This window comes from Petaurus breviceps, unplaced genomic scaffold (genome assembly GCF_028583685.1).
Source record: "Petaurus breviceps papuanus isolate PSGF00001 unplaced genomic scaffold, PetGlider_PUasm1.0 90845, whole genome shotgun sequence".
Classification (NCBI taxonomy): Eukaryota; Metazoa; Chordata; class Mammalia; order Diprotodontia; family Petauridae; genus Petaurus; species Petaurus breviceps.
This window is the reverse complement of record NW_027187359.1, coordinates 3,631,584-3,650,815: the sequence shown is the minus strand read 5'-3', so window position 1 is coordinate 3,650,815 and position 19,232 is coordinate 3,631,584. Positions and strand designations below refer to the sequence as shown.

General features: G+C 41.9%; 1 protein-coding gene across 9 annotated transcripts in view; it reads left to right on the top strand.

Moving 5' to 3' along the window:
* The window catches only part of SCARA3 (scavenger receptor class A member 3), a 65,358-nt gene that overhangs the window by 24,562 nt on the left and 21,564 nt on the right, over positions 1 to 19,232 (top strand). For 4 of the 9 annotated variants that reach the window (XM_069071939.1, XM_069071938.1, XM_069071933.1 and 1 more), the window contains 4 exons: positions 2,886 to 2,984; positions 4,417 to 4,536; positions 7,081 to 7,179; positions 14,723 to 15,766. In XM_069071939.1, the coding sequence (XP_068928040.1) occupies positions 2,886 to 2,984; positions 4,417 to 4,536; positions 7,081 to 7,179; positions 14,723 to 15,766 (1,362 nt within the window). Of the gene's footprint in view, positions 1 to 2,867; positions 2,985 to 4,416; positions 4,537 to 7,080; positions 7,180 to 14,722; positions 15,767 to 19,232 lie in introns of all 9 variants that reach the window. The other 5 variants (XM_069071937.1, XM_069071936.1, XM_069071935.1 and 2 more) reach the window with 2 other exon arrangements.

Sequence of the window (19,232 nt, the reverse complement as noted above, 5' to 3'; positions counted from 1 at the left end):
AGGCACAGGAGAGCTGGGAAAGGCTTCTCACAAAAGATGGAAACATGGAGTATCCATGAGTGAAATCTGGACCAGAAGGCCTCTGAGCCCCCTTCCAGCTCTGAGACTCTGCAGTTTTGTGATTATTCAAGTGAAGACTTAAGGGCTGGTGTCATTGGTCTCTCACAGTGTATCCCACACACACCACACACACACACAACCTCCTTATTAGCCATCATTTTCTGACCTTCCTAGTTCAAAGGCCATCCTCCTTGACAGAGAAAATGCAGTCGAAGTAGGAGCTGAGCAGGCAGCCTTCTTTGCATCATCATTTCCCATCTCTTCATTCCCCCTTAAAAACCTGTCCGTTTTTGGATCCAGTGGCTTACAAACTCCTTCAGGACAGCATTGTACCACTTCTGCATCAGAGAGCCTGGTACATATAAAGCAATGCACTTGGAGCCAGGAAGAACTGAGTTCAAATCCGACCTCAGACAGTTGCTAGCTGTGTGACCCTGGGCAAGTCTTTCACCTCTTTGAGACTCACTTTCTTCATCAGTAAAAGGAGGAGAGTAAAAGTACCTATAGTAGCTTGGCAGAGAAATCTGAAGCACTGGATTAAGGCTCCAGTCTCTTCTGGGGCATGGATTTGAATCCCATCATTGATGTCCAAGAGTTCTTTGAGTACCTAGGTGATGCAATGGATAGAGGGCTGGGCCTGGAATCAGGAAGACTTGTGTTCCTGAGTTCAAATTTGACCTCAGACAATTACTAGATGTGTGACCCTAGTCTAGTCACTTAACCCTGTTTACCTCAGTTTCCTCATCTATAAAATGAGTTAGAGAAGGAAATGGCAAACCACTCCAGTATCTTTACCTAGAAAACCTCAAATAGGTTTACCAAAGAGTCAGACATGACTGACCAGACTAAACAACAACGAGAGAGGGAGAGTTCAATTTTTCTAGTCTCTTGCATGCATACTCATTTCAGCCTTATTTTGTCATCACCAGTAACAGGGGACACGTCCTCCTCATGCTCTGAGGAGGACACTTTCAGAAGCAGACTAGCTAAACATCTCTATGGATGTTGTCCCCCTTTCTAAACTCATTATTGGCCAGTCCTTCCAATTTACCAATTTCCATAATCTTTTCAGAGGTATGACAAAGTAGATTGAGTGCTAGCCTGAGGGGAGAGGGAAACCCTGGCTCTAATCACATCTCAGATATTTATCAGGTATATAAAACCTGGCCAAGTCATTTCACCTCAGTTTCTTCATCTGTAAAATAAAGGGTACAAGGTAGCTTTAGTGCTGGGCCTGGAGTCATGAAAATCAGAGTTCAAAATCAGCCTGAGACACTTATTAACTGTGTGACCCTCAGCAAGTCATTTAACCTCTTTTTGCCTTGAGCTTCCTCATCTGTAAAATGGTGATAACAACAGCACCTGCCTCCCAGAGTTGTTGTGAGGATCGTGATATCATATTTGTCAAGTGCTATGTAGGTCCTATATAAATGTTGTCTATTATTATCATTACTCTAGATCTTGTTCCTTTTCCCAACACACACATTACCCCAGCTTAGATATGACAACCACAGAGGCCACCACCACGTTGAACTGCATGCTTGGAAGCAGAGTGTCCAGGAAGGGGGAGGTCCTTCTGTACTCTGCCCTAGTCCAGACACATCCAGAGGGAGAATCATGTTCAGTCCTGGGTGCCATATTTTAGGAAGGTCATTGCCAAGTTGACCTTGGCCAGACTGTTCTGTTACCCTTTGGGGATCAGATTGTCCACTACGATTTCTTCTTTGAAGTCTTAAGATCTAGTTCAAGTATCTCAGTTGGGGTTAGGTATAGAATAGACAATTCAGAAGCAGGCCCACTCACCTTTTTCCACTAGAAGCAGATTTCTACCCTGTTCAGGGGAATGGGAAGAAGGGCATTGACTCCAGTTAAGCCAAAGAAACCTCTCTTCTTCCTGGCTTCTACCTCCTGTTTGATGGGAGACGAGAGCAAGAACACTTCAACATTGCATTCTGATAGCCTTTTATAGTTAGAAGTCACTTTATATACAATTTCTATCCTGCCCACTTCTCTATTTTGGACACGTGTCCATCCACCCTTATTATATTGCATTCTCCTTGAGGCCAGACACCAGTATAATTTTCCAATTTTGTATCCCCAATATTTAGTACAGAGCCTTGCACATAGTAGGTGCTTAATAAATGTTTGAAGGATTTAAATCAATTGAAAAAGGCATTCAGGATAAACCTAGGCTGAGAATCAGAAGACCTAAAGTCTAGTTTGGCCTTGAATATTGGATTACTATCTGATCATAGCCAGCCTCTCTCCCATTTCTCCCTTCAGTCCCCTCTTTGGAAAAATCACTTTGTATTTTTAGCTCCTCATTTTCCTCAGCTGCAAAATAAGAAGCCTGCCCCCCCACTCACATCCCTAGAATGAATTTAATAATCTCCAAATTCCCTCCCAGTTCTGATATTCTATGTCCTCATAGGCTGGCACTCTGGGAATTATTATCTCCATTTTACAGATGAGGAAACTGAGGAAAGAGAGGTGACATGTATCCCCTAAAATCATATAGGCTATAAGGGGCAGAAGGTAGAACTAGAACCCAGGTCTAGAGAACCTTAGTTTAGTACTTGTGGTAATTTAGATGTTTGTATCTCTTCAAAAGGATTTCCTTGCTTAAAAAATGGCCCCTGCAAATTAAGTTTTGTATAAAAATCCCATCCCCTGCAACTCAAGTACTAAGCCACCTAGTTCTTGCTTAGATCTACCACTGTTCTGTTCAGAGAAAAGTGAGCATCCATAGACACCAGGGTCAAGGGTTGGAGGAAGCAGTTGGGGGCAGCGGTATGGGGTCCTGACAGGCACCAACTCCTTCTCAGTGAGGTCCACTGGAGGCGACGGAGAAGCCTTATGTGTAGCAGAAGAGGAGCCTGTTGGAGAAGAGGAGGAAATGCCAGCATTCCCATGCACCCAGAATGGTAAGGGGCCTCCCCAGTATGGTGGGCAGGGCAGCCTCATGGCTAGGCCCTCACACTTTCCCAAAAGCAAGGTGGCAGGAAGACAGTCTGGCTGAGTCTGTACTTGAGGCTGAGGTTATCTGCTGGCCTTTCTCAATTCCCACTGAAGTGATGGATAGAAAACCAATTGCCCCAGCCAGACAGGATCAATAAAGCAGTTTGGAAATAAACCAAATTCTGTAATTTGCCTACATCCTCTCTTCATCACCCCCTCTTTTATTCCTTTCAATGCCCCTCTCCTTTCTTCTTTCCTCCCTTTCAGTGCCCCTCTCCTTCCTCTGCCAGAGCCTCATGCTGCCCACTGGGCATGAAAAATCATGCACACACCCACACTCATGGGACCCTAGTTTGGATATTTCTAACTCACCTCACCCCCATCAAAACAACAGGCCCTTCAGGGCCTTGGTGAATAGCTATTTAATCTGGTAAAGAAATTACTGGGTAATTGGGTAAAATTTCTATTTTATCAGATATGGATTGGTCTATTATTTGGAAGCTGAGGTGACCAAGAGATAGATTTTGAGGTCCTGCCTAAATATCCCAGAGCCTGGGGCAAAGTTATATTGCTGTATTCTACTTGCCCTACATTAAGCACTCTCCCCTCTTCCCCAGTGACCACCACCACTGAGGCTGATCATAAACAGCCTCTCTCCCATTTCTCCCTTCAATCTCCCCAGTCTCTGGCAAAGTTCCAAGCTCTGCTTGGTCCCTCAGCTATCTTAGAGAAAGGTGAAGCTGGAGAGGACTTCCAGAAGTTTGGGCCAGCCTGGGAAGGTCTGAGTTTTGTGACTGTAGCTGCAGGGTTCAATTAAAAACAATTAACCAAGCATTTACTGAGTGGGTCCTGCTTCTGTCTGGCAGCAGCCTTCTTGGAATCTCAAGTAAGTCTAGACCAGAAACCTCAAACATGCAGCTTGAACCAGAGTAAAACATAATTGGGAAATATTTAACAAAATAAATAAAAATACAATAAAACATAGATAACACAGTTTAAAACTAAATCAGTATGAGGCCCGTGGGGATCCTGATATACAGATTACTGAATATGCTTCTATTGGAGTACGACACCACTCCACAGTATAGACATATACTCTAGTAGTATAGTGGGTAGTCTAGACATAGTCTCTCAAATATACCTCACATGCTCAAAGATGACAGACAGAGACACCCAAAGACAGGGAGAAAGAGACAAAAGCAGAGAAGGTGCCTTAATCAGGTTAATCCAGCCCATTCCAAAAACTTCTAGAACTAGGAGAAAACAGATGAGAAGCCTGGAAAAAGGAGAAGAAAACTGCTCTCGTCTCATCCCTGGTACAACCACCAGCTGAGGGAGACCTGTATCCCCATTGTCACACCTAGAGTTTGAGTAAGTCCTGCCCTTCTTCCCACACAGGCCCAGCAGGGCCCACCTGTAGCCGCTGTCAGAAGAACCTGTCTCTGCACACATCCGTGAGAATTCTGTACCTCTTCTTGGCCCTTCTGCTAGTGGCTGTGGCAGTACTGGCTTCACTGGGTGAGTGGAGACCTCTCTCCCCCGAACAGGCACATCCCACCTTCCCCAGCACACATGACTCTCCTCATGCTGAAACAATCAAGGAAGGTGTGATCAGAGGACCTTGATAACTTATGTTCACTTCACCCAAATGAGCTTCTCAGGGTCTTCTGGTCCACATTTCCAATCCCTGCTGCTTGGAGAACCTCAGTGTCCTTTTGGACATAAATTTGGACATAAATCTCAATCTTTTTGTATCCTGTACCCATTTGGCAACCTAGTGAAGCCAATGGGTCCCTTCTCAGAAGAATGTCTTTAAATGCACAAAATAAAATACATGTTAGATTACAAAGGAAACCAACAATATTGAAATAAAGATGTATTTTTTCCCATACAAGTTCATAGACCCCCTAAAATCTACCCACACACCCAGGGGTCACCATGTCACATGACAGAGCAAAGGACTCTGGACTCAGAGTCAGGAGACCTGGGTTCTCATCCCATCTCTGCCAAAAACTAGCTTGGGCAAGTAACTTCGGGGTCTTGCTCTGGGGTCAAATGGGGGTGTTAGAGTAGTCCCTTATGACATAACTCTCTGGTATCTGGCTGGGGGGAGCTGACTAGTCCAGAGACATATTTAGGCAATCCATGCCCTTCTGATAGAGCATCCCAGGGGCCGGACTCTCTGAGAGAACCAAGACAAGGAGATAGCCTGGGCCTGGAATCAATCCTCTACTTAACAAGTAAGCAAAGGTCCTGAGGCTCCCTTCCTAACCACAGAAGTCACAGAAGGTAGCAAGCAGAAGGAAAGGTTTTCATCCAATTCTCTTTGGCTATCCTATAAATATGGTTTATTAATAGTGGGGTGGGGGGAGGAAGAAAGAGTCCAACTAGGTTGCACAGCACGTGGAGCCTGGAACCTGGAGTCAGAAGAACCTGAGTTTAAATCTGGCTTTGGATACTCGCTAACTGTGTGATCCTGGGCAAGTCACTTAACCCCAATTGCCTCAAATAATAATAATAATAATAATAGCCAGAGGGTATGCTGGTAAATATTCAACAACTGCACTTTTAAGTTTAATCAACATGATAATGTTTTTTCCACCACTTTCTTAGTCTAAATATCAACAAATCATGCCTTGATTTGTAGTACTCACACTGAAAACAGCTAGATCAAGTGGGCTTGCTGCTCCCCTGAAAGAGCAGACATTGAAATTGTCAAAGTTCTTTACACATATATGGCCTGTGCTTGGTGTAGGGAGCAGAGAGAGCTGCTTTCATAGGTCTCTGATCCCTACTTGCTGCATGACCCTGCTCAAGTCACTTAACTTCTTAGGGCCCCAGACAACTGTCTAAATCTTCCTGTTTCTGGGAAGGTGCTGACCTGCACCAACAGAAGGAATTTCCTCCTATCCTTGAGTTCTCCCTACACCAGTGAAAGTACAGGTCAGCTCCCTAACAGACCCCTTTTCATTTTCACACTGTTTGTGTTTGATTTTCACATTGATTACAACCTGAGCCAGATTAGACTGTAATTGAGGAATGTTTGACAAAATATTTTTTTAAAAAGTCAGTACACCATAGATAATGTCAATATATGGTTTTCTAAGTCAACATGGGGCCTGCAGGGATACATTTCTATTTGAATTGGACAACACTGGACTAAAATGACTTCAGAAGTCCTTTCTAGGTCTAGAACTGTTATCTTAAATTGCCTTAAAAAAAAAATAAAACATTCACTGGTGAAAGTCAACCTCAGATCACCACTGAAATTCAAATAAAGTTAGTCTTCTTCCCTCCGAGGTTCTACTTCCTTTCCCAGAGGTTCTGGCTTTGAGTAGTGACAGTCAGCCCCAGGTCCAGGCAGAGGCTCAGTAGGCAGATGTTAATTAATGGTCCACTGGGCCCATGGAAGGTTCTCTCACACACCACAGAGAATTCCAGATTAATGTATCTCTGGGCAACAAGGGGGCCCCTTTCCATAATTCCCTGATCATAAAGTTATAAGATTTAGAGGTGAAGCAAGACAGAATGGAGTCACAGGAGTCAGACTTACTTACGCTCATACTTACCGTAGGACCTAAAGGACCTTGGAGACCACTGAGTCCAATCTCATTTTCCATATGAAGAAAGCCCCAGAGAAGTTAAATAACTTGTCCAGTCACAAAGCTAGTAAGTGTCCAATGTGGAATTTGAACCAAGGTGCCCCTGACTCCAGGTCCAGTGCCCTATCTACTAAACCACTCACTACCACTGTCACTCCAATTCCCTCAACTGTAAGAGAACAGATCTGTACTGGGTGCCTGCTAAATGCCCCTCCCAATCTTGAGCTCTTACTCTATAATACAGTTATTTTCTCATTAGCATCTAGTCAACTGTGTGCCCAGTCAAGCAACAGACATTTCTTAAGCACCTCCACCATATCATTTCAGAGCCAGCAGGGCTGTCAGAGATCTCCTGATCCAATTTCCTCCTGTTATATCTTCCCCTAAATTGTTGTGTTTTGTTTATTCAAATTCCCCTAAGCCCTTGCCTCTCATGTTCTCACATGTGTTTCTTCCATAGTATTTAAGAAGGTTGACTCTCTCTCAGAAGACATCACCATCACCCAGTCAAACTACGAGAAGAAAATAGTCTCTGTGCAGGAAAATCTCCAGGAGCTAGGTGAGTGTGCCTACAGCCTTCTTCATGGCTGCTCTCTGATCCAGGAGAGAACCAGGTTTGTGCTGCCAAGTCACACAACTACTGGGAGACTAGACAGTTTCGCATTGCCCATTCTGGGCAAAATAATAATAACTGTTGTTGCAAAGGGCTTTAAGGTTTACAAAGTTTTTGTTCAGTTGTGTTGGACTCTTCTGCACCTCATGAACCATTGCACATCAGTTCTTCTGTCCATGTGGTTTTCATGGCAAAGATACTAGAATGATTTGCCATTTCTCTCTCTAGTGAATTGGGGCAGACAGAGGTTAAAATGACTTGCTTAGGATCACACAGCTAGGAAGTGTGCAGGTCGCACTTGAACTCAGGTCTTCTGACTCCAGACCCACTACTCTATTGGGCAAGTCGTCTAGCTGCCTCCTACGCATACAGAAGTTAAATGACTTGCCCAGGGTCACCCATCTTGTAAGTGTCTGGGGCCCAATTTGAACTCAGGTCTTCCTGTCTCTAAATCCAAAGCTCTATCCACTGAACTATCTAGCTGCCTCAGCAACATATTTTGCATACATATAATGTTTCACTGAAGCCATACATACATACCTGTAAGGTAGCTGCTGTATGGACCAGCCCTGCTAGAATTTATAATCTAAGAGTTGCCTGGAACACTGAGAGGTAACATTGTCGGTATGTGTCAGTAGGGAGACTCAAAGCCAGACTCTCTAGACTTAATGCTATGCTGCATTATTGTTGTTGTACCTAGAGAGGGCCCAAGGTCACCCAGTACACCATGTAAAGAGGGCTGGGATTGAAATTAAAGAAGCTGGGTTCAGATCTTAGCTCTACTACTTATTATCTGTTTGACTTTAAGTTGCTCACTACAACTCTCTGAGCCTCAGTTTTCCCATTTGAGAAACGAAATGTTTAGACTACCGTGTTTCCCCGATAATAAGACACTGTCTTATTAATTTTTTTGGAAAGAAAAACACCAGAGGGCTTATTTTCAGGGGAGGGCTTATGTTGTCCTCCTGCCTCAGCTCTCCTCCGTGGCACTGCTCTCAATGGTGCCAGCAAGCAAATCACTGGGGAAGAACAGGATGACGCGCTCACTGCTGCAGCTCTGATTGGATGCAGCTCGGAGCGCGGTGTGCGTTTCACCCGGGAGGGGGGGACGGTGCATACCGAGGGTACTGTAATGTAGCGTGTAGCGCAGGGGATCACCTTCACTACAGTAGCAATCTCAATAGGGCTTATTTTAGGGGGAGGGCTTATTTTAGAGGAATCTTACACAGTAAGGGGAGGGCTTATTTTCGGGATAGGTCTTATTATCAGGGAAACACGGTAGATGACCTCTAAAATTTCTCCCAGTTGTAAATCATTTTTTCCTAAGTGTCTGAGAAAGAATTCAGATTATCCTGCCTCCAAAAACAGCACTCTATCCACTTGACACCACATTAAGAGTAAGAAATAACAGGGAACTAATGTTGCAAGATAGTGAGATCTCTTAAGTCCCTTTCAGCTCTAGGCTTTCCTTACTCTCTGATTGCTTCTGCCTTCCAGAGAGGGAGGCAGCTACTTAGGAACAGAGACATCCCTGAAGTGGCGTCAGGTGAGATCAGGTTGGGGGGAGCAGGGGGGGACGACTCCTAACAAGCCTGTTATGTCCCACAGGCAGGAGGTGGAGCCCAGGAGCATGTACCAATGTACACCATCTCCAGACCATCTGTCTTTCTGGCAGAGAAAACGCATGTGTTATGAGCTGAGCAGTGTTCCCCTGCATTGTAGGTTAGCATCATGCTGTCCATTCTAACCCTGCTTCCTCCACTCCTGCCTTAGTCTTCACTTGCTCCTTCCCAGAAATTTTGCCTCTGCCCATGGGTTTGCTTACAAATGATGAACATTTCCCAGTCACTCCAACGGGGAGGGGGGGTGGAGAAGCATGCATACACACTTTTAAGTTTAATCTTCATTATTAACATGCTCTCAGGAGTCTCGACAAACAGCAAAACAATAAATCGAGGTCTGATTTGTAATGATTTCCTATTTCTGAGACATAAATGCCCACTTTGAGAATTTAAGAAATGGCAAAGCTGGCTTCCAATGAGTGTGCTGCAGACTCTACCCTTGGAAGCACCCTGGGCTCTGATACATTGGGCTTTCACCTTATTTTTCCTAGTCCTAGGCCTTTACCTCACTTTCTGGACACCTCCAGACCTAGCTACTATGTGTGGTTCCTGCCCTCCTGCCCACCCACCCATAAACACCTTCTTGTATCCTTCTTCTTCCCTTAGAAAGTTCCAATTGTCCCGCTTTCTTGTTTGCATCATCCACTGCATTCCCAGCCATCGACAATCATCCTGACTTTTTGTCTTGCCACTGAACTTAGGTGACTCTGGAAGAGACAGAGAGGCTGACAATTTTGTGCAACTCTGCCTCACTTAAATCCAATTCATATATGAGTCAAGATATCAGCCAGTGATGTCATTGGTCCTATTTGAAAACTAAGCATGAACAACATCATTCCCACTCTTTTTTCCCTCGGGGCTTATAAAAAACAAACAAAAAACCTTTTTGATAATCTTAGTTTTCTTCCTTAACCTTAGAATATTTGAGCTTTAGCACTCCAAACACTATTTTTTTTTTTTTTGCTTTTTGGAGGGCAATCGGGGTTAAGTGACTTACCCAAGGTCACACAGCTAGTTTTTGTGTTAATTGTCTGAGGTCACATTTGAACTCAGGTCCTCCTGATGCCAGGGCCGGTGCTCTATTCACTGCACCACCTAGCTGCCCCCCCAAATACTATTCTTACAAAAACTTGAGTTGATTCTGTATTCTATTACCTGCCATTGCTTCCATCTCAAAACATCCTTTTAAAAAAACTAACTTGGTTGACCAGTGACCTGTCAAGCTCCACTGATCTCTTTAACTGTTCCTCCTTCTCCTCAGAATTATTTCTCTTCATGTGCAGATTTCATTCTTGAGAGCTTCCTGTCCTTTCTGGACTGACATTCCTCCAAGGAATTTTAGTTCGTGGAATCCTTCCTACTCATCCCTTCCTTGAACCCCTTGAAATCTGCACTCCCAAGATCTAAGAATATCTATTTTTCACAACTCTCTTCTCAATCATTCTAAGAAAAAGACAACCCCCAGGATTGCAATAATTTCTCCTCCATATCAAGTTCTTCCTTATTGGTGAGAATGAAATTCAGAATAGAATTTCCTCTTGGGGGTTCCTCTACCTTTTGAAAGATGAAATTATTGCTAAAACAAGACAAGGAGTAATTGGCTGCTCTGCTTTTGACAGATATCTCCAATAGATGCCTGGAAAATTGAAGTCCCCTCTCATCACTGCAATATCATGCCTTTGTGCCATGCTTCTAATCTGTTTCCCAGACTATGAATCTATTCCTCTTTTCTGTACAAGGGGTCTATGAGTCATATTGTGATGGAATATTGTTTCTGTGTCTGTTTCTGGTGATTTTCTGTTGCCTTCATCATGCCTCTTCTCTCTGATTCCTAGATTTCCTCACATAAGTACATCTTTCTGATATACAGTTATCCCTTCCACATTATGACTTTTCCTATCACAAGTTTCACTATATTGTGGGTTGGCATAAGAAATTAAATGGGAACTTGGGGGGAGTTTTGTGGAAGCTGCAAACTACACGTGAAGGTCAGCAGATGACACAGAAAAAGTTTAGAAACCCAGAAATGGATAAAATTTCTGTATTGTATAATATCAGCATATTTTATCTTTTAATGTTATAATAATTCAGACTTTCTTCTCTGGTGTGAAGGAAGGGTCAAAAAAATTTACAGATTTTCCAGATTGAGAGGATGCTATACTTCTGACCCCCACAATGTGGAAGGGATTACTTGAATGATGTTAATGCTTTCATCCCACTTTTTACCTATTTGGTTCCCTTTCTATAAAGCAAGGGTTTTTCAGATGAGATGCACAGACCCTCAAGGGATCTGTAAATTTAGATGGCAGAAAAGAATTATATCTTTACTTTTCTAACCTCTTTCTGAAATTTAGCATTTCCTTCAATCACGAATGTTAGAAACCTTATTCTAAGCATGGGTCCGTGGGCTTTCCCAGACTGCCATGTGGGCCCATCCCTGCTATAAAGTATTCCCTTCCAGAGCCATTTTCCAGTTCTGGTTCTCACTTCACCATGTCTTGAGAAGACCTATGAAGCCATTTAATTTTTCTGTGTCTAAGGTTCTCCACCTATCAAATGAGGTTAATATCAGCCCTACCTGCCTCCAGGAGCTAGTAAGAAAATTAGAGAAAACAATAACAAACATGAAAATATTTTAAAAATTTTAAACTATTATACACATTTAAGGTTTTATACTTGCTTCTTCACTGAAGCCTTAGTCCTAGTCCCATTGTGGTGAGGAGGTGGCCCTATATTCTCAAAGGCTACTGAGTCTCTGTTCAATCAGCAAATCAATCAACAAACCTTTATTAAAGACCTACCATGTGCCACCACGGTGCTAGACTAAAGGGATACATGTACTCAAGTGAGATACTCCCTGCATTCAAGGAGCTAATGTTCTACTAGACTCTAGTAACAAGAGGGATATAATATGTGCACAGATAATCTGTCAACCAACTAATAAACGAGGCAACTAGGTGGCACAGTGGATAGAGTGCCAGGCCCGGAGTCAGGAAGACTCATCTTTTGAGTTCAAATCTGGCCTCAGATGCTTCCTAGCTGGGTGACCCTGGGTAAGTCACTTAACCCTGTTTGCCTCAGTTTCTTCATCTGCAAAATGAACTGGAGAAGGAAATGGCAAACTACTCCAGTATCTTTGCCAAGAAAACCCCACACAGGGTCACAAATAGCTGAACAGGACTGAAATGAGTAAACATAACAACTAATAAGCATTTATTAAGCATGTATTGTGTTCCAGGCACTGTGCTAGGTTCTGGACACATGAAGACAAAAGGAAGGGTTCTTGTCCTCAGGGATCTTACCTAAGGGTGGGGTTTTTAACCAAAGGTTCAGGATCTTGTTTTTTAAAGTATTTGGTAACTGTATTTCAACACTATTGGCTTCCTTTGAAATCCAATGCATCTTATTTTATGCAGTAAAAAGCATTATTCTGAGAAGGGGCCCATAGGCTTCACAAAACAGTCACAAAGGTTCATGACCCAAAAAAGGTTATGAACTGCTATACTAGAGGACTACAACATGCACAAAGAAAAGTAAATATAAAATAGATGTTTTAAAGTGCTCAGTAATGGAGGCAGGGCGGGGCATCGGACGACTGGAAGGGAATCTGAAAAGCTTTGTGTGGGACAGTAAAGACCCTTGCCCAAATTAAACTCAGAGGCTTCTTAAGGTAGAAAGTAGAAAAGAGTTTATTATGATCTCACGAGAGAAGGCATCCCCAATCTAACAAAGGGCCAGAAGGGAGAAGCACCCCACAGAAGGCAAAGGCATGATTATAAAACCTAATGTGGGAATTCCACACCCTCTCAACCATTGGTTGGTAAGGCAAGCTCACAATCTTCTTATTAATGCCAGCCAATTGGCGCAAAGCAATCCCAATCATTACCATAATTATTACTAATGAGGCTCTAATTTTGTTAGATAACATACATAATACATGAGGTCCACTACGCAAGCACAGTAACAACCCCAGAATACTGAACCCCCTTCAGTCCAACCTAGATGTGTCCTTATCTGGGCCTGAGTATCCCAAGGCCGCTGTCTGCTTCCTGATTGGTCAAATCCACCTGCTGCTGCCAGCTCCTTTTATTCTACATTATTTCTTTTTTAGTATCATCTAGGAGTTCTCTGGGAACTGGGAACCCAACTTCTTCCCAAGTCTACTGCCTCAACTCTTCCCAAGGCTACTGTCTGGTATTTTTTATCAGTAGTGTTGTTTCAGCAATTCTTGCAGTTCTATAGAAACTTAACCCTTTGCTACCTCTCACTACCATTCCTTTCCCCAAACTAAAAACACCTCTAATTTGTTCTCAATAGTTAATCCAATCAATTATATTAATACCCAATAGCTCTTACATTACCTTGAAATACACAATGGCATATATATGGGGAAATGATACTGAACTTAGTTACAAAGTATAAGGAAGTAATAACAATGTATATAGGATGTTCAGAATGGGGAAACTTCACTGCAAGTTATCCCTCACAGTTTTCATATAAAGTAAGATCAACATAGCTATTTCTTCTCACCAGAAGGTTGGCCACAAGATTATTTTTCTTTTCTTTCTTTTTTTGGAGGGAAGGTTATAGCAACCATCTAGGAAGTTATAAAGAAATGGTCATTTATGTCAAAAGAGAGAGTAATAACTTGGAAGAATAGGAAATCTTTTGAAGTATTAGATAGATAGATAGACAGACAGATGGATAGACAGACAGACAGACAGACAGACAGGTAGATAGATAGATAGATAGATAGATAGATAGATTAGATAGATAGATAGATAGATAGATAGATAGATAGATAGATAGATAGATAGATAGATAGATAGATAGATAGATAGATGATAGAGATAGAGATAGACAGACAGACATAGATATAGATTATAGATGGATATAGACAGACAGATAGATACATAGAACATTTATTAAGCACTCACTATAGGCCAGATACTATGCTAAGTACTGGGAATACAAATACAAGCAAACAAAACAATCCCTGATTTTAAGAAGGTAATACTAATTTCTAATGGAGAAAGACAACAGTAAAAAGTAAAAAATGCTAGAGAGCATAAGAGACACATACAAGGGCATGGTCTGGAGTTGGCCCAGATGGGTCTGGCAGGGGTGAGAAACCTACAGCTTCGAGGTTACATGTGGCCCTCTAGGTCCTCAAGTGCGACCCTTTGATGGAACAAATTTGTTCTGTGAAGTTTGGATTCAATCAAAGGGCCTCACTTGAGAATCTAGAAGGCCACAGGTTCTCCACTCCTAGATCTGGGCTAAAGATAAAACAAAATACCAGCTATCTGGACCCAGAGTTGTTCTAGGGTCAGTTATCATCACCATCATCATAGTTTTCAGAAAATCTATGGGGACAAAATCCTATGTAGTAGAGTAGACAAAATCCTTAGTAGAGGCTCAGTTTTTCCAAACCTTGAATAGTATTAAAAAAAAAAAACCACTCCAGGTAAATGAGAGGCTTTTCGAAGTGAGATTTTGGAGTAAGAAGTATAAAAAGAGTTCAGGGTATCTCCTACTTACTTACCTTTGTATTTCTCCTTATTAATGCCTGGCATGGTTCACTGAATATTTTGGCACCTAAATTATGAATGAATGATGCTTGATGGGGTGGCAGCCAGTCAATGCTTTTATCCCAATCAGTAATGAGACTAGACCCTTAATTTGCCCCCTGTATTTCCAACCTGGGTGAGATGAGGAGACTCAAACTTTTAAAAATCTAAATTTAAAAAAATTTTAGTGAATGAATGGAAAAATAAACTTCTTTCTCTATCAGTTTACAGAAGCTGTCCCTGTTCTATGACCCTCCAACTCTAGGTATCTGTCAGCTTTATCGTTTTCTCCTACAGATCAGAAAGCCCTGGGCAATTGCTCCTTCTGCCATGACACAGGACAGTTGGGACAAGAGATCCACAAACTTCAGCAGGAGCTGGAGGAAATCCAGAAGATGCTTCTAGTCCAAGAGATTCAGCTGGATCAGACTTCCCAGACCCATCAGCAGCTCTTCTCTGCAAGCAACCAAATCACAGCTGTGGTAGACAGCTGTTCTTTCTCCATCCACCAGGTCAACCAGACTCTGGGACAATTCCTGGCCCAGGTGAGGGGCTGGCAGGCCTCCATGGCTGGACTGGACTTTTCGCTAAAGGGCCTGACCCAGGACTGTTATGATGTTAAGGCAGCTGTGCAGCAGATTAACTTCACGGTGGGGCAGACCTCAGACTGGGTCCACATGATCCAGCGGAAAACAGAAGAAGAGACCTTGACCCTGCAGAAAATGGTCAGTGAGTGGCAGAACTATACCCGGCTCTTTGGTGGCCTGAGGGCCACCTCGGCCAAAACTGGGGAACTGGTCAAGAGCATACAGACCAGCCTCAGCACCGCCTCCCAGCGCATCAACCAAAATTCTGAGGGCATCCATGACCTGGTGTTGCAGGTGATGGGCCTGCAGCTGCAGCTGGACAATGTCTCATCTTTCCTAGATGACCATGAGGAGAACATGCACGACCTGCAGTACCACACACGCTATGCCCAGAACCGGACCGTGGAGCGTTTTGAGACCCTGGAAGGGCGCATGACTTCGCATGAGATTGAGATCAACACCATCTTCACCAACATCAATGCCACGGACAACCACGTCCACAGTATGCTCAAGTATCTGGACGACGTGCGGCTCTCCTGCACGCTGGGCTTCCACACCCATGCCGAGGAACTCTACTACCTCAACAAGTCTGTCTCCGTCATGCTGAGCACCACAGACTCACTGAGGGAGCGCTTCAGCCTGCTCCGTGCCCGGCTGGACTTTGACATCCAGAATCTTTCAATGGTCATGGAGGAGATGAAGGCTGTAGATGTCCAACACGGAGCCATCCTCCAGAACGTCACCATCCTGAGAGGTAAGGGTCCTGCGTTTGTTTTATGAGTTGATTGGCCTGAATTGAATCTAACTTCAATTAATGATAATAATAATAATAACAATAATAATATATTAACACATTAATGATAATAGCTGGCATTTATAATATGTTAGGGTTTACAAAGTAGTTTAAGAAGGAAGGAAAGAAGCATTTGCTAAGTGTTTATTATGTGCCAGGCACTGTGCTAAGAGATTTACAAATATTATCCATTTTGTTCTCACAACAACCCTGGGAGAGAAATGCTATTGTCATCCATATTTTATAGATGAGGAAACTGAGACAGGCAGAAGATAAATGACTCACCCAGGGGCACAGAGCTAGTAAATATCTGAAGGAGGATTTGAACTCACATCTTCCTGACTCCAGGTCCAATGCTCTGTTCACCTCACTTCAATTCAGTTTAACTTGATTCAATTCAACAAGCAATTTTAAAACACCTACTATGTGGCCAGGACAGCTAGGTGGCACAGTGGATAGAGTGCCAGGCCTGGAGTCAAGAAACTCATCTTCTTGAGTTCAAATCTGGCCTCAGGCTCTTATTAGCTGTGTGACCCTGGGCAAGTGACTTAACCTTGTTTATCTCAGTTTTCTCATCTGTAAAATGAGCTGAAGAAGGAAATGGTGAAACACTCCAGTATCTCTGCCAAGAAAACCCCAAATGGGGTTATCAAGAGTCAGATATGACTGAAAACAATTGAAAAACAACAATACTATGTGCTCAAGACAGTTCTGGGGATACAAAGATAGTTCCTGTCCTCCAGAAGCTTATATTTTACTGAATTTCCTTTATGTTTTTAATTGTAAAATGGGTTTAGCAAAATTTGGATCACTAATGCCATAGGACAAGATTCTGTTATCCTGAAAAAGAGGATAATAGCATCATAACAATTTAGAGCTGGAAGGAACCTTAGAGGTAATCTAGTCCACTATGATGATATAGGAGAAGATGACTGGTTTAAAAAAAATGCTTTTTAAAAAAAGTTAAAAGTCCTAGGCCTGTAGAAAGAACTATTATTGTTCATTTAAGTTTACAGTCAAAGACCCAATGGCAGAACAGAACTCAAGGCAGGCAGCATGGAGGTGATTGGCCAAGAGTCAGCCTAACTTGAATTTTAACAACAGCTCTGGCATTAACTTTCTTGTTGCTCTGATTCTTTGCTTCTTTATCTGTTCAAATGAAGAGGTGGAGATGCTGCCCAGTCCAGCATGCAAAGTTCAGGGTGTTTGGTACCAAATTTAAATTGGAATTGTGATTATATGTTTATATGAATTTTAAGAATCTTAACTATTATACTCATTGATTTTAGTAAACACTGATGACATTTTTGTTTGGCTTTGTTTTTAATTTTTTTAATTTAATATTTTAGTCTTCCCCAATTAAATGTAAAAAACAATTTTAACATTTTTTTTAAACTTTGAGTTCCAAATTCTCTCCCTTCCTCCTTCCCTATCTCCTTATTGAGAAGGCAAGCAATTCGATTTAGGTTACATATGTGTAGTCATGCAAAACATATTTCCATGTTAGTTATGTTGTGAAAGAAAATATAAACCAAAAAAAAAAAGCCTCAAGAAAAATAAAGTAAAAAAAATCCATTTCTTTGCCTGGGGATGGATAGCAGTTTTCATCATTAATCCTTCAGAATTGTCTTGGATCATTATATTGCTGAGAATAGCTAATTTTTTAGCTGATCACAGCTGATCATCTCACAATATTGCTGTTACTTTGTACACAGTACATTTCACTTTGCATGAGCCCATGCAAGGCTTTCCAGGTTTTTCTGAGAGCATCTTGCTCATCATTTCTTACAACACAATAGTATTCCCTCACAATCACATACCACAACTTGTTTAGCCATTCCCCAATTGATGGGCATTCTCCCAGTTTCCAACTCCCTGCCACCAGAAGAGTTGCTATAAATAGTCCCATGCATATAGGTCCTTTTCCCTTTTGTTTTATTTCTCTCTTTTTGGATATAGACCCAGTAGTGGCACTGCTAGGTCAAAGGTTATGCATGGTTTTATAGCCTTTTGGGCATAGTTCCAAATTGTTCTAAAGAATGGCTGAATCAATTCACAAATTCACCAAGTACATTAATGTCTCATTTTTCCCACATCCCCTCTAACATTTGTCATTCTCTTTTTCTGTCCTATTAGCTGATCTAATAGGTATGAGGTAGTACCTCAGAATTGTTTCAATTTGCCTTCCTCCAATCAATAGAGATTTAAAGCACGTTCTCATATGGCTATAGATAGCTTTTATTACTTTATCTGAACACTTTATATTCTTGATCACTTATCACTTGGGAAATGGCTCTTGTTCTTATAAATCTAACTCAGTTCTCTATATATCTGGGAAATTAAGCCTTTATCAGAGTAACTTACTTTAAATTTTTTTCTATTACGATTGCTAAATGTATTTTCCTCTGTCTTATTTTTATTATTATTTATGCTATTCTCTCTCTCCTTTCATTCTGTTCCTTCTCATAAGTGTTTTGCTTCTGACTACCCCCTCCCCCAATCTACACTCCTTTCTATCACCTCCCCCCACCTTCTCTTATCTACTTCCTCTCCTACTTTCCTGTAGGGTAAAATAGATTTCTATACCCAAATGAGTGTGTATGTTATTCCCTCTTTGAGTCAATTCTGATGAGAGTAAGGTTCACTCTTTCCCCTACCTCCCTCAACGTCCACTCCACTGTAAAAGCTTTTTCTTACCTCTTTTATGTGAGATAATTTACCTCATCATGCTCCTCCCTTTCCCTTTCTCCCAGTGCATTCCTCTTTCTCACCCCTTAATTTAATTTTTTTAGATATCATTCCTTCAAATTCAACTCACACCTATGCCCTCTGTCTATATATATTCGTAACTTCCCTAATAATGAGAAGGATTTTATGAGTTACAAGTATCATTGTCCCATGTAGGAATGGAAATAGTTTAACCTTATTAAGTGCCTTATGATATCCCTTTCCTGTTTGCCTTTTTATGCTCCTCCTGAGTCTTGTATTTGAAAGTCAAATTTTCTATTCAGCTCTGGTCTTTTCATCAAGCATGCTTAAAAGTCCTCTATTTCACTGGATATTTTTCCCTCTTAAGGATTATATTCAGTCTTGCTGTGTGGGTGATTGCCCTCCAGAATATCATATTCTAAGCCCTCCAATTCTTTAATGTAGAAGCTGCTAAATCTTGTGTTATACTGACTGTGGCTCCATAATATTTGAATTGTTTCTGACTGCTTGCAATATCCTTTCCTTGACCTGGGAGCTCTGAAATTTGGCTATAATATTCCTGGGAGTTTTCATTTTGGGATATCTTTCAAGAGGTGATGAATGGATTCTTTCAATTTCTACTTTACTCTCTGGTTCTAAAATATCTGGGCAGTTTTCCTTGATAATTATTGAAAGGTGATGTCTCGCCATTTTTTTTTATCATGACTTTAAGGTAATC